The sequence below is a fragment of the Talpa europaea genome, assembly GCF_964194135.1.
Source record: "Talpa europaea genome assembly, chromosome: 12".
Lineage (NCBI taxonomy): Eukaryota > Metazoa > Chordata > Mammalia > Eulipotyphla > Talpidae > Talpa > Talpa europaea.
Window position 1 is genome coordinate 59,257,856 of NC_140079.1, and position 25,769 is coordinate 59,283,624.

General features: G+C 44.7%; 1 protein-coding gene across 1 annotated transcript in view; it reads left to right on the forward strand.

Annotated features, from left to right (window-relative positions):
• The window catches only part of TNR (tenascin R), a gene marked incomplete at both ends in the record, with an annotated part of 77,150 nt that overhangs the window by 12,185 nt on the left and 39,196 nt on the right, over positions 1–25,769 (forward strand). Inside the window, 4 exons of the mRNA XM_084251296.1 lie at positions 881–996; positions 3,460–3,610; positions 10,051–10,320; positions 15,888–16,073. Coding sequence (XP_084107422.1) covers positions 881–996; positions 3,460–3,610; positions 10,051–10,320; positions 15,888–16,073 — 723 coding nt within the window. The remainder of the gene's footprint in view (positions 1–880; positions 997–3,459; positions 3,611–10,050; positions 10,321–15,887; positions 16,074–25,769) is intronic.

Consider the following 25,769-nt stretch of genomic DNA (forward strand, 5'->3'; position numbering starts at 1 on the left):
CAGGCTCCCTGGAGAACTGAGAAAAGCCGTACTGTCATTTTTCAGGGCTGGTAATTGGAACTCCATTAGAACAAGCATTCTTCCACCTCACTAAACCTGTGCATGCTTGTGTGTGTGTGTGTGTGTGTGTGTGTGTGTGTGTACGTGAGGGATAGAAAAAAGCGAAGAGAAAGAGAGAAAGAAAAACAAGATAAGGGAGACAAAGGTGAGTCAGGGAGAAAAGAGAGAAGTAATGAAGGGGTAACTGAAGAAGAGGAGCGAGGAAAATAAAAGTGAAATCCCAGTATCTGCTTCTGTTCTCTGTGTATGCTTTGGTTTGGCTTGTGCACGTGAAATGGAAAATTCATCTTGGACTTAGTGTGTTGAGCCAAACAATATACACTGAAAATGAATCAGATGGTCAAGAAAAGCATTCTTGTTTATATTCTTAAGTTGGTTTGTGCCCCGTCTTTGGCCAGCTCTCCCCAGGCCTCCCTTTGCCCAGGCGTGAAATGGGAATACTGATGGTAACCATTATATTGCCTCCTGGGAACCTTTCAGCCTTCTAGAATCAGTGCCCATGCTCTCTGGCAAAGGTGTTATAGTAAATGCCAAAATTTGCCACACTGGAAAGGAGAGGAAAGTGTGACTTTCAGATTTTAACATTAACCTACAAGGTCATAGAAAGTATAAAATGTATCTAGTTGATGTCAAGTCCATTCTTGTATTCACTGATACTGAGCACCAGGGTGAAAGGTGTGGGACCGGCTGTGCTTGTAATGGAGTCAGGAATGCCCACCACACCTGCAGCACAGAGGGCGTGCAACCAGACAAAGTTAGATGATGCTCTCTGTCCCTGCCAGGCATAGCCGTGACGCGTCCCCCACTTGCTGTGTTCCAGATCTCTCCACTCCTCAAGGGCTACAATTCAAGACGATCACAGAAACCACCGTGGAGGTGCAGTGGGAACCCTTCTCCTTCTCCTTCGATGGCTGGGAAATCAGCTTCATTCCAAAGGTAATGGACCTGTCGGGCTGCTGAACGGCCTTACATGGAATATCCATACCCTCAATCAGAAGCAGCAAAGATTTGACCCAGTCTCTCCCTCCACGCCATACAGGACACAGAGGAGCCTTGTGTGGATGTCTGGGCTGTAGGGCGTTTCCTTTACAAAAGTGGAGTAAGGACTGATGAACAAGCAACCCGAGGCTAGCACCCTGACTTTAGGTGACACGAGGATGCAGGAAGCAGCCTCCAGGCCCAGCTGTCTGCTCAGAAAGCTCTAAGGCTTAGCAAACTATGATTTTAGTGAGTCTGAAACCAGACTTTCAAAAAGGTGGGGCTTCTCTTTAAGATATAAGAAAAGCCAAGCTGGATCCACTACAGTCAGCCAGAGCTTTGTTCTGTGTAGACAGATGCTCTAAAGTTGACTTGTGTGGCTTCCATCTCTGAAGGTTAGAGATGTAACCCAAAAAAACCCCTTTTTATAACCAATCAATTGAGAAAAATTTTCCTTAAACAATTATGTTATTAGTCATTGAATTTAAAAGTCATAAGATTCGTTTCTATTCTTTAAAGCAGAATTTTCTATTTATCCTAAAACTAACTTTTCCATGTTGCCAGAGGTGTCTACCTATTTCTGATTTTCCAGAATTTGTTCACCCTAGGATATTGTCCCAACTATACCACTCACGCTCATCATACTCCTCACCCCTGTCTTCATCTTTCAACATCAAAAGCACTTTTTCCATCATTCAGTCATTTTTCAGACTTAATGACAGATGGCACATTTTTGGTAATAAGACTGATTTTCCCATTCTGCTACTTCAAAATTCTTAGAGGCATGAACCTTCAAGTTCAGAGTACGACACCTTCATTTTATATCTATCTAGTTTGTTTAGATTACAGAGACTAAGACTCAGCAAACTAAAATGACAGCAGACAGTGAGTTGATGGCAGGCTTAAAGCAAGATGCTCAGTGTCCACTTCCTATTGCAGGGTTCTGTCCACTTACCCATGATGCCTCCTCTCTTATGGGAAAAGAGTTATACCATGGAAAGCTAAATAAATCTGAAGATATTCTATATAAATATTTCATTATATGTCTTCTCTGCATTGAGATGGCCAGTAAGTGTGGCAAGCAACTGAGTTTACAATGGGGTAGAGCAATTCAAGGCACCAGCACTTAAGCAGAAAAAAAAAAATCATGTCAGCTTTGCCTGTTTTGCAGCCTCTCTGTAAAACTCTAAAGAGGAGAAGAGCTGGTCAAGCATATGGCCACATAGAGTAACTGTGATCTCTAGGATGAGGTCACTGGGAGCCTCTGTCACACTGAATTATAAGAGCATGGTTATGAATTACATACAGGTGCTCCGGGTGACACGAACAAAGATCAGAGAATAGAAAAGAAGGGCAGCTCCATTAAAGAACCCTCTTGCCTCCTCCAATTCAGGGACCACAGAGAAAATGTATTAATAGACAGGGAATAAATCCTGGAATGTCATCAGATTGGTCTTTCTCGATTCCTCTTCCACTGATTTGTCTCTTTTCTTTCTCTTTTACATAATTCTTTGTTTCATGTTTCTTTTTTTCTTTTCTTTGCATATCATGGTTGGCTGTATGTAGACTCCTTACTCCCCTGGGTGAAGGGGAAACAAGACATTGACAGATTTGCACCCATTGTAATACCATGAGAAACTCTAGATATAGAAAAACAATAGCTTGGGCCCATTACAAACCTGGAATGTCTTAGATTGAAATATGTGTGATACAGGGCCTCCCCAGTGGCGCAGCGGTTGAGCGCAGTGCTGTGAAGTTGTCTGCAGCCTCTGCAGCACTGGTTCGATTCCTGCTGGCCAGGGAGAAACCCATATGGTGCAGCAGACCTCTCCTGCTTCACCCGTGCTCCCCTCAGCAGTGTATTTCAGTCAATCTGCCTGTTCTGTTCCCCGCTCTGTCTCTGGTGAATTCTCTCACCCTCCTGCATTTCTGACCTGTACCCCAGTTCTTGTATAAATAAATAAATCTTAAAAAAAGAGAAATATGGTGATACATAAAGATGTTCACACACATACACACATAACTCTGTTTTTCTAAATAAGTAAGAGCATGTTCATGATGATAAATGTCCAAAAACTCTGATGGATGTTAATCATAAACCATCAAACACTTAATCTTTGACAAGAGCCAATCTGCATCACCTCATGATTAATTTTTATTGGAAAACTCAGTAAACACAGGAGAGACCAAGGAAATGTTCTTGAAAATCAGTTCTCCATTTGCCGAGTCCCCAGAGAGTGGTGGGGTTCTCACTGCGCTTGCTGGGAGTCAATCCTGGACCCAGACACTCAACTGTCAGTGTGGAGGGAAGAGATGCTGCCCCACTGTTAGTTCACAGTGTTTCATCTTCACCCCACCAGATTTCTCCCCCAGTGATTTCTCTTTTGCTGTCTCTGCTTCTCCCTTCCTCCTGCCCTCCAGAACAATGAAGGAGGAGTAATTGCTCAGCTCCCCAGTGATGTTACATCCTTCAACCAGACAGGACTGAAGCCTGGAGAGGAATACATTGTCAATGTGGTCGCTCTGAAAGAGCAAGCCCGGAGCCCCCCAACCTCAGCCAGCGTGTCCACTGGTGAGTGCACCCAACTCTTCTCCCCTGCAGTTACACACTGGGCCCCTGCAGTTCACCTAAGAAGTAGAAAACGCAGAAGAGCTAGAATTTTCTCAGAGTGAAGAACAATTCTGATCCCTTGAGATGGAGTACCTCTATCAGATGCCTAGCTGAGCAACTTTCTTATTGCTTATCCTGTAAGCACAGAAATCTGGGTGGGTAGTCTACAGGGGAAACTCTTTGCTAAGATTCCCAGTGTATTCCTTCTGCTTTTACTCCTTAAGAGAGCTCACTTAGCATCACCTAGTATCTTGAGCTTTGGAGCCTGCAAGCTGTCTCATGCTTACCTATTGGAGATTTGGAGACAGTCATCTAACCCTTTCCAAACCTCAATCCATTTTGCAACTGTTGCCAAATGTGGGTCTGTTACCAGGTGGCAAAGAAGAGCATACATATATACATACATACACAAATAAACAAACAAAAATAAATGAATAAATGAATACACAAACAAACCATGCCACCTGCTTTTGAGAAATAAAGAGTTTAGTGCGAGGTCACCTGGCAGGAGACTGGAGGTGAGACTCTGAAATCTGTCTCCTGAGTACTGCACTTTGGGCAGTATTTATGGGGCTGAAGAACAAATATAGAAAATGCATCTGATTGGTTGATTTCTGATAAATCATGGTGTAAATCCAATTTGGGCCCACAACAGCAACAGAGTGACTATCACTGCTGAATAGTGTCCATTCACCCATGAGTGAGGCAAGTAAGGCTATTTTCAGTACAAGGAAAGACAGAGCACACTCACCTGGGCCTCTGCTCTGAAACACAACTTTTCAGCTTATGGAAAATCAGGGTTTTCTTCCCTCCTTGTTTAAAATGAGTAGAATAGGGATGTTTTGTCTCATTGTGGCAAACCCACCCTGCTGTTCTTGCAAGATAAGCAGAAGCAGAATAAAAACCTCATGAACACCTCAGCTTCACAAAGATAAACAATAATTCCTTTGTTCAGTTGATATGAGAGTTATATTAGATAATGAACAAAGTGATTAGCATTGTGTCAATGACAGTGATTGTCCAATACTTCATGTGTACACATTTACTCAGACAACACACTTAAAAATGAAAGCAGTAGGAAACAAATCATTCAAAACCACTAAGTGAGGGTTGGGTCCCTGATCTCTCTTTCCAGATCAGATGATTTCTACTTCTGTGTAAGCATGGTAGAATATGGCGACAATTTAATTAATTATTATTTCATCCTGATAGTTCATCTCAGGCCAGGTTTTTTATATTTCCAGATTTGATTCATTAACTGTGTTAGTTCCACCTTGTTGCTGCTTTAGCCAGCAAAGGATGTTCAACTTTAATGCTGTAAAGTAGCAAGTCTGATGTCTACATGTGTGCCTTCACCAAGAATTTCTCCAAAGTTAGAAAGAGCATCTGGTATCACATTCTGGCCCTATTCTTACTGATGGAATAATGGGAGTTCAGAAGTACCTCACAGTTACAGTTACAGAAACCGAGATAAGTGAATACCAGTAAGGTTTTAAAAGGAAAATTGACGCCTATGAGAAGTACCATGAATCCAGGACAAAGGACACAAGTCAAACAGAAAACAGAAACATAACACCGTCATGAGGCCATGTTTATGGCTTAGTTTGATTCATTCAGATTTTCTAATTAAATCCAAACTAAATAGCATCAGGTGCTAAGATTATGATTAATCTAGCAAATTTCAGTTTATGATTATTATGGCATCAGATTATGTTCTATTCAGGCACTAGGATTCATGTCTCAAAGCAAGGATGGAGATTCAGGCCCCTAAATCAATACACACCTTCCAACCACGAGAACTCCTCTTGTATCTACTTAATATTGTGTACAGTCATCTAAGATCTCATTCTATTTTTTTTTTAAAAAGAGTGTTATATCCCCTCAACCTTCCCCCAAAAGGCTGCAAAGTCACTGTTTTTATCCAGATATGTTTTAGAAGAAACTCCCTAACAATGAAACCTAAAAGCACTGTGTAGGACTCTCTCCCAATACCAATGGCCAGTTTCCCATAGTTCTGTTCCCAACAGTTATGCTGGAACTTGAAGAATTGACATTGGAGGGGTTCAGAAGAAAAATTCCCTTTTTCTCTCTAGGTTCTTCTCAGGCTGGTCAAGCAAACATATTAACAGCACACAGATTAATAGCCAAAAAAAGAATAAATGTAATTACCTATGTATAGAGATGACATTAATTTTTTTAATAAACGAGACAGGCTGAGGATTTTCATTTCTGAGCTAGTGAATGGGATAGGGGCCTGGGGTTTCTTGGAGAGAAGAAGGAATCTCACATGATGAGGGGAAGGTGACTCATGGGACAAAAGAAGATGCTGGAGATGTTTGTCTTGCCTTACAGTAGACTTCTCTGATATAAAGCTGAGTAGTAGAAATGACCCTGGGTAATCTTCATTCTTTAAAGTAGTGGAACAGTTTCTCTTGAAGCCCAAGGGGGCTTAATTGACCTTCACTCTACAAGCAAAGGTGACACATTGGAAAAAACCTGCTTGGGACACCTTGGGAAGGCTTGTCTTTCAACATTTGATGCCAACACTTGCAGGTTGTCCTCTTCTGATGTGGAATGTTCCAGAGTACCCAAGTCATTCCTGCGATTTGATATTTTAAAAGCAGAGTCCCCAAGTCATTCCTGTGATTTGGTATATTAAAAGCACTAGTCAAAATCAAACAACTAGAAGACAAGGAGGAGATGGTTCTTATAAGGGTAGAGGACATTACAGCTGTGGTATGTTTTCTTCAATGTACTGAGGGAACTTAGAGAAGGTAGACTTAGTCTTATACTCAAACTGTAAACAACCTAATTGGGTCTCTTTGTCTGTGCTCAGAAAGCAAAACTATAAGGAATGTCTTTGCACAGAGGAGTTTATTTGAGATGGCCATGAAGGGAGGCTGCAGAATAGAATAGGAACCCATCCCCCAACCCCCCCCCCCACAAAAAAAAAAAAAAAAAAAAACAGCTCTCCGAATGGGTTGGGATTACACAAGGAGGAAGGAAAGTGAGGGGTGTCAGGGCTTCATATCTCCAGGTCCAAGGAGGTGCCGGGCAGTCTAGGGGGATAGGAGCGAGATGTGTGACTTTGCCAGCAGGGGGTTTTCTCAGCAATCAGCAGATGTTTGTTTCTGATATCATGATCAACCCCAGAGGGATACAGAGAATTTTGCTAGGGATGTAACACAATTTTCCAAGTTCACAGGAATGCAGGTGAAGCTAGTTAATAGTTAATCATAAAGAGAGGGTATGGGAAAGAAAGATAAGTATGGTTAGAGTTTAATTTCACTTATTCCTAATTTTTTGTCTAGGGGATATTTTGTTGCAAAGTGGAGGGGATCTGGCTACAAAACCATATTGTTATGACATTTGCAACATTTTTTTTAGTTTGGAAGTTCTTTAAGATTAAAATGAAAAGCTCATCTAGAAATTTGTGGTTAATCTAGGCAGATTTTTTTTTTCAATTAAGAAATATGTCCTAGTTAATATTTTGGCCTTAAATACACAGTCATGCAGAGATGGAAAGAAAGCGTATATTTTATTTGACTTGTTGAGTAGGACTGTGTTTGTTTAGAAGTTAGAGCCAAAGCTGCAAGCATACTGATACCTCCTGGACTGGAATTAGAACATCATTACCAAGTGACCCATAGAAGGACAGACTCCAAGGGTGGTTCCAGAAAAGACAGCTGGCTCCCAACCCCGTCCATTTTTTTTAGAAAATGATTATTTCATTATTTTCCTTCTGCTAAGGTCTGACCTACACCAACCCTTTCCTGCGAAGCTGAGTCCCCATCAGGTATTCAGGCTGCTTCCCCCAGGCAAGTCATTTGGGAATGTAAATTACAAGACCTCCTGCAGCCAGAGCCTCTGTGCTTCACAACCAAGTGCTCATATGGTCAATTCCCCATGACAGGGTTTTAAAGAGTTGAAGGACAAAAGCCTTGCATGGTCATTTGAGTGTCTGAGGCATTTTATTTTTCCTAAGAAACTCTAGTTCATAGCAATGCTTCCTCTTCTTTCTCCCAGAAGCAGAGGATCACCTATTCATTTCATTTACTCAACAGTCATCTACTGACACTCTACTATGTCTCAGGCTTTATGCTTACACAGCAAAGTGACCACTTCCCCCATTTCATTGTTAAATTAGATTAAACATGTTAAACTGGGGGTTTTCTAGAACCACTAAGTACTACATGCTGAATATACTTGGATGTGTTCTGTTAAATCTCATTACCCCAAGTATGGAAAATGTAACTTCATTTCAACTCCAAACTGGTTGGCACCAAAGTTGTCTGGCACCAAAGTTGCTGGCTAGTGCTACACCAAAAATCCTAATTTGCTTAACAGAAAACAGGATTAGGCCAGAATCAGAAAGATAGTGAGATACCTAAGGAAAAACCCAACCTGAGAAATTTAGAAATTCAAGGCCAACCAGCCAACCTGAGTATCCTCAGTCTTGAGGGATACACTCCTTTGTGGAGACAGAATAGAGGTAATCCAATGTGGATTGGTTAAAAAAATCAAGTCTTTGTCAAGACTCTGGTAACAAATAAAAACAATGTATTTAAAATAGCTGAAGCAAAAGGAGAATTTGCTGGAAGGTCATAGGATGTCTAATGGAAGCCCCAGGGCCAGAAATACATCTGGGTCTCATGAAAGACTTGAACCAGAAAATGGAAAGCCAGGAATCAAGTTAACTCTCATTATCTTTCTAGGAGTTCCATATATTTACTCATTTCTATTTCTCTCTGTATATTCTCTTCTCTTTCCTTCTCCTCTCCCCCTCTCTCAATAAGGTAGAAAATTGGCCCCACCAGTCCTGGCTCTCCATGGCCTGAAACCAGCTAACCAGAGTCTCTGGTTCCGACTCCAATTCACTGAGGAATATTAGTGTTAAAAACCATCAACCCCCTTCAGAAGGGTATAGCCACATAAATAAATGCAAACACAGTTGCTGTGTCTGCTCTTTTAGAAGGTGCTGGGTAGTTCACAGAAGGCCATGCTGTTGATGCAGACATACCATGACAAGTTGAGAGCATCATTTTCTGTTCTCTTCACTATGACTTTTTTCTATTTATCTTCTACATTCCCTCACCTTTCCCTGCCCAACTCCATCAACTTATTAATATGAATAGGACCTTAGGTGAATGCTGGAGCCATGGACTGTAGGCCTTGTTGGTAACCAACCAGCTTTGCTAGGATAGTGCCATTCCACAATGGCATCCCCTCAGTGGCAGTGCCAGAGGCCAGGACACATGAGAGACACATGTTAGAGAACTCTGAGGGCCTGTGTATGACCATACTTCCCCTCTGGCTCAGGAATATGCCAGAACAGCTGGGGGCAAAATAGCCACAAGAGACTCTTCCAAAACAGTTTCTTTTTATGCTGAGGAGTATCCCTAGAAGGTATTTTCATGTCCATGAATACAAGTGTATATTGTGTGTGGGTACTATCAAATGGTTGACTTAGTTGTTTGTGTGGCTGAACAGGGACATCTCTTGGACATTCACAATGAACTCTTTGGCAACTACGTTAGAAGTCTCAGGCCACACACCAGATGTTCTCAGTTCACTGTCCACGTGACCTCCAGATAGATTCAGTATTAGCTCTTTCAAGTCATTTAAGTGGCCATCGCCTGCCTAAAGTGGGAAATGCCAGCACTAAAAGCCACAACCTGGTGAGAGGGGAATTAGGGCAGAATTTGGGGGAACTACATTGTAGTATCACCATCTTATTGCCAAACTCTGTATCCTCAGGAAAGAAATCTCATCTTACTATGTGTTATTTTCCCCAACTGTGAAAGGGGACAATAATACCTATGTTGGGGACAAAAGATATCAACTCTTACCCTTCTGGGTTTTTCTAGCCTGATAAATAATCAAACAAGCAGATAGGCTGATAAGACAAAGTCAAAAAGAGGTTGAATAACACCATGTATAACTCCTGTATAAGTGGGAGAGACCCAGCATGACTGAGTTACTTACATGACTTCAGACACCATCTTAAATAGCTTAGCTAAGACAGGAGGACTTTGTGGTGCAGGGGAAGAGGAGAGAAAGAGAAGGTCAGTTAAGGAGGTTAGCAGGAAAGGCACAGTGGACAAAGATACTAGACTTAGGTTCTGCCTTCTCCATTGAAAAGGGCTAAGAAGTTAGGTCTTCCTGGTACACACCTTTGAGGAAGTTTACCTGTAAATCTCTTTCCCAAAGAAACCTTCAACCAGTCTTCAGAGCCTCTCCTATGAAATAGAGCAACCTTTTGTCAAAGACATATTTGAGAATGACAAATTTTTGCATCCCCTTCCCCCACTACCCCCTGCTTTGACCAACCAGGGAGGAGGGGAGAGGATGTCCAATGCTCATCTCTCAGACTTTCTTTCCTGTGTGATCCTCTCATCCAGTCATTGACGGGCCCACGCAGGTCCTGGTTCGAGATGTCTCCGACACTGTGGCCTTCGTAGAGTGGACACCCCCTAGAGCCAAAGTCGACTTCATTCTCTTGAAGTATGGCTTGGTGGGTGGGGAAGGTGGGAAGACCACCTTCCGACTGCAGCCTCCCCTGAGCCAGTACTCGGTGCAGGCCCTGCGACCAGGCTCCCAGTACCAGGTGTGGGTCAGTGCCGTACGTGGGACCAACGAGAGTGAGCCCACCACCACCCAATTTACAACAGGTAAGTCCAACCCCGTTTGGGGAAAGGGGAAGGAGAGCATGAGGAGGGAGGGTAGCATCATCATGATAAGAGGAGAACGGAGAGAGTAAAAGGATGTTGCTTGGGAATCCATTTTATCTCAGACATTGCAGGAAGGAAGCCAGAGGTTTCAGGCCTCCACAAAAGGGGACATAACAGGGTAGCGGAAGGAAGTGCACTGTTCTTAGGATAAGGCTCCTATCCCACTTGTTACCAGCCATATATGGATCTCAGGTTTCTCATCTACAAAATGAAATGTTGGTCTTGAAGACATTTAAGCAGGCCCAGATGGCAATTTTGGAAAAGTTCAGGAAAGGTGTCCCTTTCTCAAGATACTTGACTGACATTTGCTGGAAACTGTTGCAATGATTCTCTGAATCCACAATGACTACATCACCAAGATGGCGCCCCATGGAATTGTTTGAAATCCAACCTGTACAACTGGAAGCAAATCTTCCACCTAAGTTTCTGTGACTAATCCTGCATTTGTGGGGTTGAGCAGAAGCTAATGTTAGTCTGACTCTGCAGAGAATAAGCCAAAGAAAGCCCATACAAATGTTGCTGACCACCCACACTCCTTCCTTAAGCAGTGTCCTCGGGGAGACCTCCTCCCCAACTCTCTCAGTGACCACCCGGCTGGCCAGCAAGTGGACAAATAAGACAGGCACCATCCAAAGACAGTCTTCCTGGCACATTCATTTTGGAGGTTGTGATCACATAGTGAATTCTCTACTCTAGACTTTGTCCTAGCCTCTCTGCCTTGGGGAGGTCACGTATCAAGGAACACATCTATCAACTCTAAATTGTCCCAGGAACAAAGGAAACTGCTAGCACCTGTAAGATCTAAGAACCGACATCATCTGATGGGGTAAAGTAGATGAAGAATCATAAATTCAAGCATCCTGCCCTGCGTTATGGAATAAAAGCCTGTTATGGGATGGGATGGACCGAATGAAGGGCTTCAAGAAGGCACAATAAATAGCTGTGCTCCTTAACACCCCTATCCTCCACCTGTGTTTAAAATCAATTGATAAATAAGCAAAGAATAAGACAGGTGGAGGCCAAAATATTCCTTAGATTGGAGCATGCAGATTAGTGTAGAGTTAGAAGGGCTTGCAAGGGGCTGAGACCAAGGGGACCTGGGTAAGTCCCCCTTGTGGCAGGGTTTCGCAGATTAGGACTCACAATACTGGTCTAATTCCTGGGGCCATCAGCTCCCATGAGAGGAAAAGGAAGGCAATGCCCAAGCCCTGCCACAAAGCTCCCCCTGAGGTAGATCCATCTTGGCCAGAGTAAGAAAGAGAGGCCAGGACTCTGTGCAAAAGGGAACATGGTTATGGGGTGGAGGAAGCGTCCCTTGCTAAAAGGGAGCAAGTGTAGACTGATAAAATCGAGCAGACAGAATCTGAAAGAGAGATTTTTTTTTTTTTGATTCTGAAAGATTCTCCTGGGTTTTCTTCCAGGCCCCGTGTTAGACTCCACTCCACCCAGGGGTATCGCTAGTCAGATTTTTTTTTTTTTAACTGAACACGTCTTGGCATCCCCAGTGACTGAGTACACAACTTTAAAAAGGGAACTAAATTCTTCACATTTCTCTTCCCTTCTCTCACAACTGCCCAGGGCCAAGCATGACCTCACAAACACCCCTTCCCAATGAATTCAAGGTCAACCAGTTGTCGCCCAGCCCCCACATCCCAAAACACCACCTGTTCAGGTTGGGGGTATTTCCTATGGCCACCATACCTGCATTTATTCAAGATAGTTTTTGTTTGAAAAGTGCTTTCTTTGTGCTGTACTCAGATAAGGAGTTTGAAGAGGCAGAAAAGGAGAAAAGAGCTCTCGAGCCACATGATGAAAAGCAAATGCTTTATGTTTAGGTCGACGAGATGGCAGCAGGATTGGCTCGTGGCCCAGGAAAATTCCAATCAAGACAATTACAATCTGCTCCTAGAAACTCCCCCACCCCCCTCAGAGTTTCAGCTCACTGCTGCGTGATTCTCTGTTTCCGGGTGCCTGGTGGATTGACAGCTGTTAGGCAGCTGCCTTCTCAACACGCCGGGCATCTCCAACCCCCTCCCCTCTGCTCTTGGGGGGTGAGGGGGGCATGGGGTGGGGAGATGCCAACAGTTTTGCAGACAAATTCTCAAGGCCCAGGGCTGGAGGGTTCCTGGTTACATGAGGAGAGGGTGCCCAGGCCCTCGCAGTAGTCATTGCAGCCCTCCACTTAAATTCAAATTAGCCAAAGTGCTTTTCCAGGTGATGGCTTCGACACTAGGCACACACTAATTGCACAGGCAATTAAAACAGAGATTTTCTGCCTTCGTGGTGAGGTGCATACTGGCCTGGGTCTTAGAGAAGCTCTGGAAAAGGAAAGCACGGGTTTCAGAGAAACCGGCCCAAGGAAAGCAGAGGTCAGACGTGAAACCCTCTGCCTGCAGCAGTTCCTGCTTCAGCTGCCCTCACTAAGGAATTCCTGAGACTTTTTCTCTCCCCTGGAGAAAAAGTCGGGTGCCCATGGAAGCACCCAACTCAGCCCACAGGCCATTCGGTCTACCAGAGGCTACAGCATCAATCTGACCATCTCAGACCTCTCCTAGATGCTATTGTGAGTTTGTTCCCCTAAAAAGATGTCTTAGCCACCAGTTTTTGTGTCTGTGTCCTTATTTGGACATAAAATCTTTGCAGACAATCAAATTAAGATGAGATCATTAGGGTGGGCCCTAATCCAATATAACTGTCCTTATAAAAAGGAGAAATTTGGAAATACACACATGCACGCACGTACCTGGAATGCCTTGTCAAGATGAGAGTAGAGAGGGAGGTGATGCTTCTACCAGCCAAGGACACTAAAGATTGCCAACAAACTACCAAAGAGAGAGGCAAGAACAGATTCTCCCTTGTGGCCCTCAGAAGGAAGCGGCCCTGCCAACACCTTGATCTCAGATTTCTAGTCCATGATATAATACATTTCTATTAATACACCATCCTGTCTATGGTACTTTGCTATAGCAGCCCCAGGAAATATCTAAGAAAACTCCAGTCACAGCTGCACAGCTGTGGATCCCTGGCCTGCTTATCAGTAATTCCACTCTGGGATTCTTTATTAGATTCTTCAGCCTCATGGCACTTGCCATGCCAGCTGAGCCCAGCAACCCTGAGTTGAAGCTCTTCTTTTCCCAGTGCCCTCATCTCAGCATGTTCAAAGCCCTACACCTGGAATATTTAACATGATTTTTGTAAAGTTTTGAGGAGGTAGACAAAGCAGAGAAGTGACTGTATTTATTCAGATACCTCACATGTACCTATTGAACACACCTCCTCAGTGCCAGGCAGTTTCCTGGGCACTGAGGCTAATGTATAAAAAAGACAGACAAGATCCCAAGTCCTGTGAGTAACATTCCAGAGGGGTGGATATCTGTCCTTGCATTGCCCCTGGATGACTGACATGTTCTTCACCTATAGGGGTGCCCTAAAGTGCAGAGGTCAGGCTTTAAGACCCAAAGAGAGTGAACCATTTCACTCCACCCAGAACCCTCCTCATTCTAGGGTTGACATCTCTCAGTATCATTGACACTGGAAGTATCTGTTCCCTTCAGTGAAAACTCTGTCCCCTAACCCATGGGTACAGAACTTAAGAGCAAAAATGGGAAAAACAGAAACTGTAGTTATTATGGTTGGGGACTTTTAGCCATGAAGAAAGTAAGTAGATATAGGACAGAACTTGACTCCAAGCCCCAATTCCTTTGGTCTCCAGTTCCATTCAGGCCACACACCCCAAGACCAGGCCAGTCCTCCGCCCAGTCTCTCCTCCACCATGCGTTTTGGGGAGGCACAGTTCAGGATGTGCCTCCCACATGCCTCTCTACCCAAGCTCCTCTCTCCACCCAACTGCTAGAGAATAACACACACAGCAAAGACACAGTCAAGAACGCACAGCATCCGGCATGTGAAACCCACACTGAGTAAGGAAATGTTTCTCAGAAAATTAAGCTGCAGAGACATAAATCTGCTAAAAGATTCGCCCAATTTACATCGCTAAACAAAACACTTCTCACTCCAAAGCAGCTGCACTCGGATTGATTCACAGAATCCTCATCTTTGGAAAGAACAATTGGAGGATATTACTTGCTGGCATTTACAAATTAAGAGACTGGGAGAGATTTTCTCAGATCAAATGGCTGGTCCACTCGAAGGCTAATTCAAGTCTCAGACAAAACCTAGTTAGAACCTCTTAAGTGGCAATTTTCAGGACAGCACCTTATTCCCCTTGCCAATTGTTTATATTGTTTCTGCCCAAATAAGCTCAAGGAAATGGCCAGTAGAGCGAGAGAGGATGGGCCTCCCCAGGATTGGGGAGACCCCAATGCCAGTGTTCTTCTCATTACATCGGAATCCTTGGAGCTTGAGAAAACAAGCATTGGGGGCAACATGTTGCTGGGACTTAGAAAGAGTTCTGGAGACCACAGGAAGCCAGTCTAGGGTCTTGTGTTGCCATTCCTCCTCCAGGCACCATGCTGCTCACTTCACCTCTATTGTTTAATCTTTACAAATCCTGAAAATGTCAGCTTTATTAGCTCATTTGACTGATGTGGCTATCAAGTCCCACTAAAGAGAAAAGATATGCGTGTGTTCCCATTACAGTCAAAGGCAGATCTAGGATCAAATTAAGGTTATATTCTTTCCCCTATATCAGCTTAATTAAGTATATTATATATATATATATATATTTAATTTTCTAAGTTGCAGGCCTTTCAGAAGTTTCTGTGCTGGTAAATCCAGGAGAAGATAACTTATCCTTCAAAATTTCGCAATCAACCATCTTCTTTCTGGTTGGACGTCAAATCTGATATTACTCTATTCCCTCTTAATCACTTTACATCACCTCTAATTTTCTCCTATAACAGTTTCCCTTACTTAGTCTACAGCTGTGCAACACTTGTGATACTAACTGGTTTGCTTTTAAATTTCTAGAACAGGGCCTCCCCGGTGGCGCAGCGGTTGAGCGCTGGGTTGCGAAGCTGCCCGCGGCCTCTGCGGCGCCGGTTCAATCCCCGGCTGCTCCCCGGCCACCGGAGGAGGGTCCCGCATGTCGCGCAGACCTCTCCTGCCGCCCGCTGCTCCCCTCAGCAGTGTACTTCGGTCCTTCTGCCTGCTCTGCTCCCCGCTCTGCCTCTGGTGAATTCTCTCACCCTCCCGCGCTTCTGACTGTACCCAGTGCATGTATAAACAAAACAAACAAACAAACCAGCAAACAAATAAATAAAGCATGCCTCTATTAAAAAAAAAAAAAATTTCTAGAACAACAGTGGAGCTTGTGAATGGAAATGGGGAAGCATATAGGGTACTGATAATTAAATCCCAAGAAAAACTCTCCACCCTGCCCATGCCACTGATCATGGCTAAGCAGGCAGGTCAGAGGTTGAAGGGCAGCTCTGAGGTTCACTAAACCTGAGGGAGAAGGTCAGGAAGTGTGGACTCACCCCAAAGATTGTTAAAGATTCAAATGTATCTATTAACCCATGTGATGCTGGTAATGTCTCTCTTTTTAGAGATCGACGCCCCTAAGAACCTGCGAGTTGGTTCCCGCACAGCCACCAGCCTTGACCTTGAATGGGATAACAGTGAAGCAGAGGCTCAGGAGTACAAGGTGGTGTACAGCACCCTGGCGGGTGAGCAGTACCATGAGCTACTGGTCCCCAAGAACATGGGCCCCACTACCAGAGCCACCCTCACAGGTGAGTGAGCCCTGGCTCCCTGGGGCCCATTGTTTCCTGAGTCCATGGCTTTGCAGTTCTCTGCCCAGTCTACCCACTCCATATCCAACCATCACCAGATCCCACTGATTTCATCTCTTGATGCCTGTCAAGTAAGCTCTAACCATACGACCATCACCTGATCTAAGCTACCACCACATCTTTACTGCTGCAATAACCTCCCCACATGCTCCCTGTCCCTTCTAATCTCTTCAGACCATTATTGATTTCTCAAAGTGCATTTCTTAGGGTGCTGTTCCAGTATGCATATATTCCAGGGACTTCCCATTGTTCCTGAGATTGAACCCCCAATCTTTCTGGTAGCCCACACTGCCCTGCCTGATCTTTCCTGCTATCCCTCCAGTCCCTGCTCTCTTCCAAATGCCCTGGGATGGCCTGTGCTCTAGGCCCCCATATCTGCATCTGCCAGCTGTGCCTGCCATCAGGTATGGCACATGCTGTTCCCTCTACCTAGAATGCTCTCCCACACCTCTCCACTGAGCTGTGTCAGTTTACTTATCACTTCTCAGAGAGACTGTCTGGGGTCCAGGCCAGATCAGATCATGCAGGCTCATTTCACTGGTAACTCCTCACCTCAGCACCCTCAAGTTATTATTCCACACTCATGGGGTAATTATTTGATAGTCAATCTCTACTTTAGATCTAAAGTTCTTGTGAAAGGTGAACCATGGTTGTTATTGTTCATTATTCAGTTCCCAGTGCCCAGCCCAGTGTCTAGAACTTACTAAGTCCTAGATAAGCAATGGATGGATGGATGGGTGGAAGGGTGAATGGATGGATGGAGGATGGATTAATGAAACAGCGAGGCTAGAGGCAGGAGATTGGTCAGGAGGGGCTGTACAGGAGGCAAAGGGAGAGAGGATGGTGGTACAGATGAAGAGGGTGCCCTGGGTCACCTTGATATTGGCTTGGAAACACTCCTTGTCCCCATGAAGATGTGGAACCCAGCCATTGCTCCTCCTTGGATCCCAGACACAACCCTCCAAGAAAATCTACCTGCTGGACTTCACTGAAGAGTAGATGGCTAAAAATGCAGGGTTTTCAGATGAAGGAGACTGCAAAGCAGCAACAGGAGATGCCAACGAGCTCACAAAGACTTTGTTTAACTTAGGTCTTGGCTTCCTGTAAGAAATCATTTGCCATCTTAGCAGACAAGGGCTACACAGTAAACATACAGTAAACAAGGGCATACAGTAAACAAGGGCAGTATCATCAAAGCTGTTTTCCTCCTAAACTGAAGTCCCAGTCCACCTTGCCAAATGAGGCCAGTTAAAGTAAATATAATAAATGCTTTTTCCAGACAGACACACTCCTAAAAACACAGCAAGGAGATGGAAAGATATGCTGACCAAGCAGGTTAATGGGGGTGAATTAAACATAGCAGGATCAGACCAGCTGGCGTAAGGGCCTTTGCAGAGAGCTGGAGATATTCACAAAAATTAAGCTAAACAAAAAACTCAAATGAGACAGCAGGGAACTGATTCTAAACGCAGCCCATCCCTGCCTGGAGCCGCAGGCTGATTTGGCAATTAGCAATTTACAAAGATGATGGCTAGTTGCTTGGATGGAGAATATGCCGTGAAATCATTAGAGAGATGGAGAAGAACCCAGTAAAATCCTAGTTATTGCTCACTACTAGGAAAAGAAGAAAATTCTACATTCATTGATCATCTACCTAGTTCTAGGCACCTTCACATATTTATCTTCATCACGACCAGCATAAGAGATGTTAGAATCCCCGTCATAAGGATAAGAAAACTGAGGCTTAGCGAGTTTGAAAAACCCAAGTTCACAAAAATTAAATTGTGACTCAAAGGCAGTTTCAAGTCCTTCCCTGGATGCTTTGATTAAAGAAATAAAATGTAAGTGACAGTCAAAAGTTAAATGCTGCAGCTTGTAAGAAATGGGAAAATTATTATTGAGGAGTGGGCTTAGATAAGTCGCCTTTTTTTGGTAGAGTTGCGCTTACGAAGCATAATCATAAATATATATTACACATAATTATCCCAAGGAGCTCACTGCTGGGGAGATTTATAAAGGCAAATAATTTTATGTGATTTAAGAAGAGATTGTAGGCATGTAAGGAAATCAAGTATGCCTGTACTTGCTGAGATGCAAATTACTAGGACTGTTGGCTGTCTCACTGCAGTGTCTGGGGTGGGGGAGAAAGAAAGACCAGGAATGTGGGAAGGCAGAGAGGGAGAAGTCTGATCCTAGCTCTGCATAGTTGTGCTTTCTCCCTCTCTCCCCAACTTGGATGCTGAAGGGAAATTTTCAGTTTTCAAGACCTGTGTTCATGCAGAGAATGCTTTGCTCTTGGACTATGTTAAGAACCAGAATTTTGGACTCTGGATCCAGGTGTGGTCACGTCCTGTGTGATCTGACAACTGACAAACTTTATTTATACAAGAACTGGGGTACAGGCCAGATGCATGGAAGTGTGAGAGAATTCACCAGAGACAGAGTGGTGAGAAGAACAGGCAGATGGACCAAAAGCAATGCTGAGGGGAGCAGTGGGCAAGACAGGAGAGGTCTGCCATGCCACGTGGGTATCTCCCTGGCTGGCTGGGAATCGAACGCGCACTGTAGAGGCTGCAGACAACCTGTGCTGTGCTCAACCTGTTGTGCCACCGGGGAGGCCCTGACAACATTTCTAAGCTAAGCCTCTGCCTCTTCCTCCTCTGTAAAAGAGGAAAGATACCGCTTCTCTCATAGCATCATCCTAAGAGCATGTATTTAATAAGCAGTGCTTCTCATATAGCCTCACGTGGCCTCTGATGCTGATGAACAAGGAGGAAGAGAAACAGGTCTGTGAGCTAATGGATGATGCAGGGAAACCTCTGGCAATTTGTAAAGCAGAGTGGAGATACTGGCTTCTCAAAGCGGGCTGCGGGGACAGTCTCAAGGGCACCCATCACCTCTGGAGAATTTAGCTCCCTCTCTCTTCCCACCCCAAGTTCTACCAATTAGAGCCTGTATTTTAGAAGGTCCCCCACCCTGGGAATTTGTTGTGCATTAATGGATGAGGAGCAGTCATTTAGAGCATGGCTTCTGAAGTCTCCCACGTGGGTTAGAGCCCAATTTCATTGATGTGCGTCCTTGGGCAAATTTTTCAATTTCCTGTGCTTCAGCTTCCTGGTTTGAGAACATCATGTCAGTCTCCTAAAGTGGCTGTGAGGATAAAATGAAATCTTATGTATCTGCATATATAGAAGCACTTAGTATGCAGGCTAGCACATAGTGAACATTTAATAGCATTTGACCTTTTATTGTTTTCTGTATTGGTTTTGAAGATTTTTTATGGAAGTAACATTGGTTTTATAACATTATATAGGTTTCCAGTGTGCAGCCTTATAAATCCACATCTGTACAGACTGTATTAAGTTCACCACTGAAAGCCTAATTTCATCCTTCATCAAACAATTGACCCCTTTTACTGGATTTACCTACCCCCTCCTCCCTTCCGGGAACCACTAATTAGGTCTTACAGTCTAAATGTTTCCTTTTGTTTTATTTAGATCATTTGTTTTGATTCTTTGTCTAGTAATCTTTTATTCTTTTTAATCCCCCCAAAGTTCACACATGGATCCCTGACAACCCTGTCTTTCCCTCATCCACATTCACACCTCCTTTATTCTCATTGATTCTGAACCTTTAAACTCCTATGCACATGTATCTGTTACTCCCTTCAGAAGCCCTTGTCTCAGCAGCCATTACTGGTCTCCTTTGCTGTGGAATCAGGCCCTCCTGCCTCCCTGGGTCTCTGAGTCAAGCAGAAGGCTCACAGCAAGGGAGGCCTTCCTGGTCTCCCCCTCAACATACTTCACCATTTGTAACGCAGAGGCCAGGCTGGGCCACAAAATACCAAACATTTCTTTTCCATTATTCTCTCTGGGCATTGCCCAGCAAATTCCCTCTGGAGTATGGTTTTGTTTCTGAACAACAGACCCAGTGTCTGCAATGATTTTTTTTTTCCTGCTCTGGTGGCTTCTGTGTCCTTAATGATAAGTCTATTTTTAGGTTCAGCCTTTCAGCCAGGATGATGTTTGCTTGGCCTGTGTACCATATCTGGGGTCCCAAAGGGGTCTCCGGGTGTTCTATACTTTACAGGCTCATCAAGGGAGCTCTAGGTTAAACCGGAGGCATAGCCCAGGGACTGGCACCTCCGCTCTGTTTCCCAGGCAACAACAAAAAACAATAAACCATATAGAAAATTCCTAGTGACTGGCATGAGGGGTTAGAAGGGAGAAAAAGGCAGAAAATTCTCGTTCCTTGACTGGAAGTTGGGCAAAAAACTTCCTTGGGATCCCTGGGATCAACACAGTTTATAAACACTGTTCTGGCCCCTGTGTCTGAGGTGACTCATCTAACCTGTCATTGGAAAGACCTGTGGCTACAGTGTTCTGCCAGGAGCAAAGAGGGGATTGTCCTCAGCCATCTATACTCTCTTGCCCGGTTCTCTCTTGTGAACAGTAGCCCATGCTTGAAGACTCCTTGGTCAGGAGACAGGCAAAAGAAAAGAAACTGGCCCATAAGGCCATGGGAGCCAGGGACTCTGACCCAGGCTCCCAGGAGCCATCAGGAATCCTCACCCTCTCCAGGGGGTGCCGCCTCCTGGCCTCCGGATAGCCCTCCCCAACCGGTTGCAGCTCTCTGACCCCTGACTACCTCCATTTCCAGTCAACATCCCCTAATCAGAAAAGTCATCAACAGGGCTTAGAAAACACAGGAGCTTGAAGGTTCCTCAGATATCATAATACAGTATCAGATTGTAAGAAAACAAACACCTACAGCCAGTTACACATAACTCACATAATTCACCATTCACTCACACACCCACCACACACAAAGCACACTCACATACACCACAGTCACACACCGCACACTCACACACACCACATTCACATACCATATACACAGCACACACACATCACACACATACCATAAACATACACAATGCAAACTTATGCACACAACATGCACTTACGCCACACACAATACATACACACACATCACACATATACATGCAGACATATACACATGTACATAAATGCACAAGGCCAAAATCTGCAAGCAATAGGTCATTCAAGTAACCACCTTCAGGACTTCCAAAAGAGTCCCCGGCTAACTCCCACATTTCCCAGTGGAGTCCCATTGGGACTCCAGTGGGGGTCTAGCAGTGAGACTGTGGGTTCCTCAAAGTGCAAAGGCAGGAGACATGCTTGTCCACAGGAGGATTTTCCATGAGAAAAATCAGAGAATCCAGGAGGAGTCCAGCTGGCAAATCAGCACTGACCAAGGCACTTGGTGTTCACTTCACCCTGTCTGCACTCGCTTACGTGCCAGGGCACAAACACCAGACTCAGTGCCAGACCTTCAATGGCCTGAGGGCTCTTCAGAGGAGGAGTCCTGGCAATGGGCCTGAAGGCCAGGTCAACCAGTTCTGGGCTCCTTTGGGCGAAGTCACAGTGCCCCCCAGTGGTCATATTGGTAAGGCACCCTCTCAGCAAGCACTGCCCCCAGGCCTAGAATACGGGGAGTGGGCTGCAGAGACCAAGTGAAGAGAGGAGAAAAAGGGTAGAGGTTTCCAGAGACTTCATCGTCATAGAGCTGAGACCTCAAGGCGTCTGTCCCCTTATTTCTATTTAAGGGCTAGGAAAAGAGCCAGGAGAGAAGTCAGGTGGGAATTATTCAGCTTCTGCTTTGGCTTCTTCAGGGAGTGCTTGTTTATAGTAGAGACCCAGAGACAGGATGTTCCTTAGGACCAGGGGTGATGAAGCATGCTTCTCATTAATCTCACTGGCAACAAGAAAGCTGCATTTGAGAATGCTCCTCAGTGCTGTTACTTTCTTTTGAAATATATGTTTGTGGGGCTCAACCTTTCCTTAAAGTCAAGATGGAATTGGCTTTTTCTCTCAATGCTTGAGCATCAAGCATCAAGTTCAAAAGCAGGGAGTTGTCTTCCAATGCCTCAGGGAACCCTGGAGGACTTTTACCATTATCCAAGAAGATAAAGTCAGGGAGCCTGGGGGCTTAGCATTCCATTATCTTAAAAAATAGATTGTTGCCTATCTGATATGCCTGTCAGAAATCCCAGGAGATCACTGTCTCCTAGCGTCTCCCCATCTATGAAACCTTTGTTATACAAATTACATATCTGGAAATTTGTCCTCCCTTTGAAGGCGGGAGTCATTCAAATACACCAGGGCCAATCAAATCCATGACCCCAGCATGGAAGACCTTCATAGACACTCAGGAGTTACACTCAGGAGTTGTGCTCAAGAATTTAAAGATGGAAAAGATCCAAATGTCTGCATGTCTCTGAACCTAACCACACCTGTAGACCCCAGCCGTCTAATCTGGGGTTTGCTGGCAAGGGACAACAATCCCATTTCCTCAGGCCCTATTCTCCCCACTCCTTTTTCTGCTAATAGCAGGAAGCATAGAGAGTAGGGGAAGTTAGTCATCCTGCCTTTATCATCTATGGCCTTTATGGTGCCAGAGAGAATTTGTTTGTTCCTGTTGCCCTCTAGCCCTATTTAATCTCTTCCTGTTCACTGGACCCATCCTGGTCAGCAGAGGATTCCATATTTCCTTCCCTCCAAACCTTAGTTAGTTTTCAAGGTTTAACTCAAGTACCTTTCTAGAAAACCTTCTAGCCACTCCAGCCCATGAGGATTTCATCCCCCATCTGAAGTGGTTTCCCTTCCAGCCCATGGTGTAGTGCCTAAACACACTCAAATTCTAGTTCGCCTGCCCTGCCATACTCTACTAGCCTGTAAAAACTGCTCAGGGACAGGGGCCATGAAATAAAGTGTCAGAACAAAGGACTTGGGTTCCAAAGCCAGCTATGTCATAGATTAGCTTGTGATCTTCATTAAAGGATGAACTTCTCTGAGCTTCGATTTGCTCATCAGTAAAGTCCTCCCAGCAGAACTGTATAGGAATTAAATAACATGTAAGAACCTTGAAGAAACTATAGTTAGTAATAGTTTTGTTGTCTGATGGTCACATCAGACACTCAAAAATTCACCTTCAGTTTTTGTCCCTCCTTTCTTTCCTCCCTTTCTTCTTCATAATTATTCTAGGTTGCCTGCTGCGTGGGGAGCTCAGTGCCGGGTACATTATGGGTGCTTAATAAACTTCCTCCTTTTGTTTTTCAGATTTATTTTTATTTATTTATTTATACTAGAACTGGGGTACAGGCCAGATGTGCGGGAGGGTGAGAGGATTCACCAGTGACAGAGTAGGGAACAGAACAGGCAGACTGACGAAATACGCTGCTGAGGGGAGCAGTGGGCAAGACAGGAGAGGTCTGCTCACCATGTGGGTCCTCCGAGGCCAGCAGGGATCGAACCGGCACTGCAAAGGCTGTGGGCAGCTTCACAGTGCAGCGCTCAACCACCTGCGCCACCAGGGGAGGCCCAGGTTACTCCTTTTATAGATTCCTCATCTCATTAAGGGCTTAAGTGATTCCCTTTCAGCTCTCCCTAGTATTGTTACGGGCAAGGAGAGGGGCACCCCAGACCCCACAAACCTGCCTGCTCTAACTAGGTTCTGCCATCTGCCACATCAACACAAAACATATGAGATTTTAATGGGAAGTAACTTTAATACAATTAGGAGACAACACAGGAAAGGCAAAGAATATAGTTTCTAAATCAAGTACCCAAAGTTACCCGTCTAAAGCATCTTCCAGTAGAGATCCACAGAAAAGGATCAGAAACAACCAGACAAGTCTGGAAGGAAAAGAGAAAAATCAAAACCAAGACAAAAACTGCCATTGTCACCTCCCCACAGGTCTCTCATCCACATCTGTGTCACCCAGTCCACAACCAAAAGGCAAGTGTAGTTTTCTAACGTGTCTCTCAGCTCCATGTGCCTCCTCCAGGGCTCATTCTGGCTCCCTCCTGCTTCCTTCTTTCCTCAGTCCCTTCTGTAGCTTCTTCTCTCCCTGCTCAGCTACACCCTCCGTTGGGTGGGGCAGGAAACCTGGAACCTCCCCTTTTCCTGGGGACCACCCTGTTACAATATCACCCAGTCCATAGCCTGTGCCTGCCGCAGAACTGATCCTCAGTTATAGTTGTTGAGTCAATGAGCTGTGTGCTCTGAGAGTTCCAGAAAGAATGGGTGTGCAGTGAAAGAGCTGAGGAAAACATCAACCTCCAAGCTGAAGAAAGGAAGTTCTATAAGGGATGGAAAGTGGTAGTTTCCTATGGGATGAGTTTTCTGAGCAACTGTTAAGAAAGGGAGCGAATGCTAGCACTTTCTGGAGTTGGATGGAAAGATAAAGGGAACATTGATGGAGAGCAATGGGATCTTTAAAAAGGAGAAATTCCTGGGAGTCTGCAGAGTGCTGATGCATAAGTGCGATGGGTACGCCTCAGATGCACATCCTCTTTTCCAGCACAACTGTATTTTACCTGCTGGCAAAGAGCAACAATTCACTTGTAGCACAGGAAGAAAGCTGCTGAAAATCAAAGGAAGCAGCAGGCAGGAACCTACAAGGAAGTACCACATCCCCATCCCCAGACAGAAAGCCTGGGAAGAGAGTACTTTAAATTCTGCTCTGCCGTTTTCTGGGAGATGATTCTGTTGTAAATTATTGAACATTTCATTTAAACTTCATAAATAAGGAACTTGGATGAAAACGTTACATGTTAGATCCGTTTGGCAACATATAATTTCTGTCTTACTCCCGCGATCTGTCACCCTTCATCTATGTTGGAGGATTTTTACTTCATTACAGGCAATTGAAGGTCTCAATCAGTTGCCTGAGAAAAGTAGTTTATGTCCCAAAGGTAATCTAATTTCTCCAGCCAAGGATGTACCTGGGACTCGCTGAACATATTGACGGAGATAAATGTGTGCTTCGAATGGATCTGGGGGCACCGCAATCACCCACTCAATCTAGTAACAGGTACTCGGCCCAAGCAGGGGCCAGATCCCCATTGATACCTGGACTCCCTGAATCATTGGTGTCATCAGTGCAGCGCCAACAGCTAAGCCTCAGCCAACTGACAAGAGGTAGGTAGAGGACCAAACTGTACCTGCAGGGGGAGTTTTTTGTAGCTGATGAGATCACCCACCAAAAAGGACTCAAAACTCCAGGGCAGGTCTCTGAGCATGGTGACCATGTGAGAGACTGTCACTCAGGGCCAGCCACTAGATATTATGAACATGGGTTCATTTAATCCTCACAATGACCCTCTGCATGAGAGACAGTGATCCCTCCCATTCCACAGAACCTGAAGCTCCAAGATGTTAAGTAATCATAGTTTCACAGATAGGAGATGGCAGAGCTTGAATAGAAACAAGTCTGGCAGACCCGAGAGTCTGTCAAGAGTCATTGTTTACCTCCAATGGTGTTACTTTAGGGAAAGAACTAAGGGTGAGGAAATGGGTGGCACTGGCTGATTCTACTGCATCCCTTCAAAGAAGCACAGACAGTAAGGCTGTGTAGTTTCTACCACTCTTGAGCATGGGGGTGATTTTTTGCATACCCTATACTAAAGATGTACTAGGGGTGGGAAAGGCACAGCATCCTCTAGAAGCATCCAGCATTCCCCTTCATGAGACTAAACCCATTGCTAAGGAAAGATTGCTCAACGCATTTCCAATCAAGACCATTTCAACTATTTCAGGGACCCAACAGAA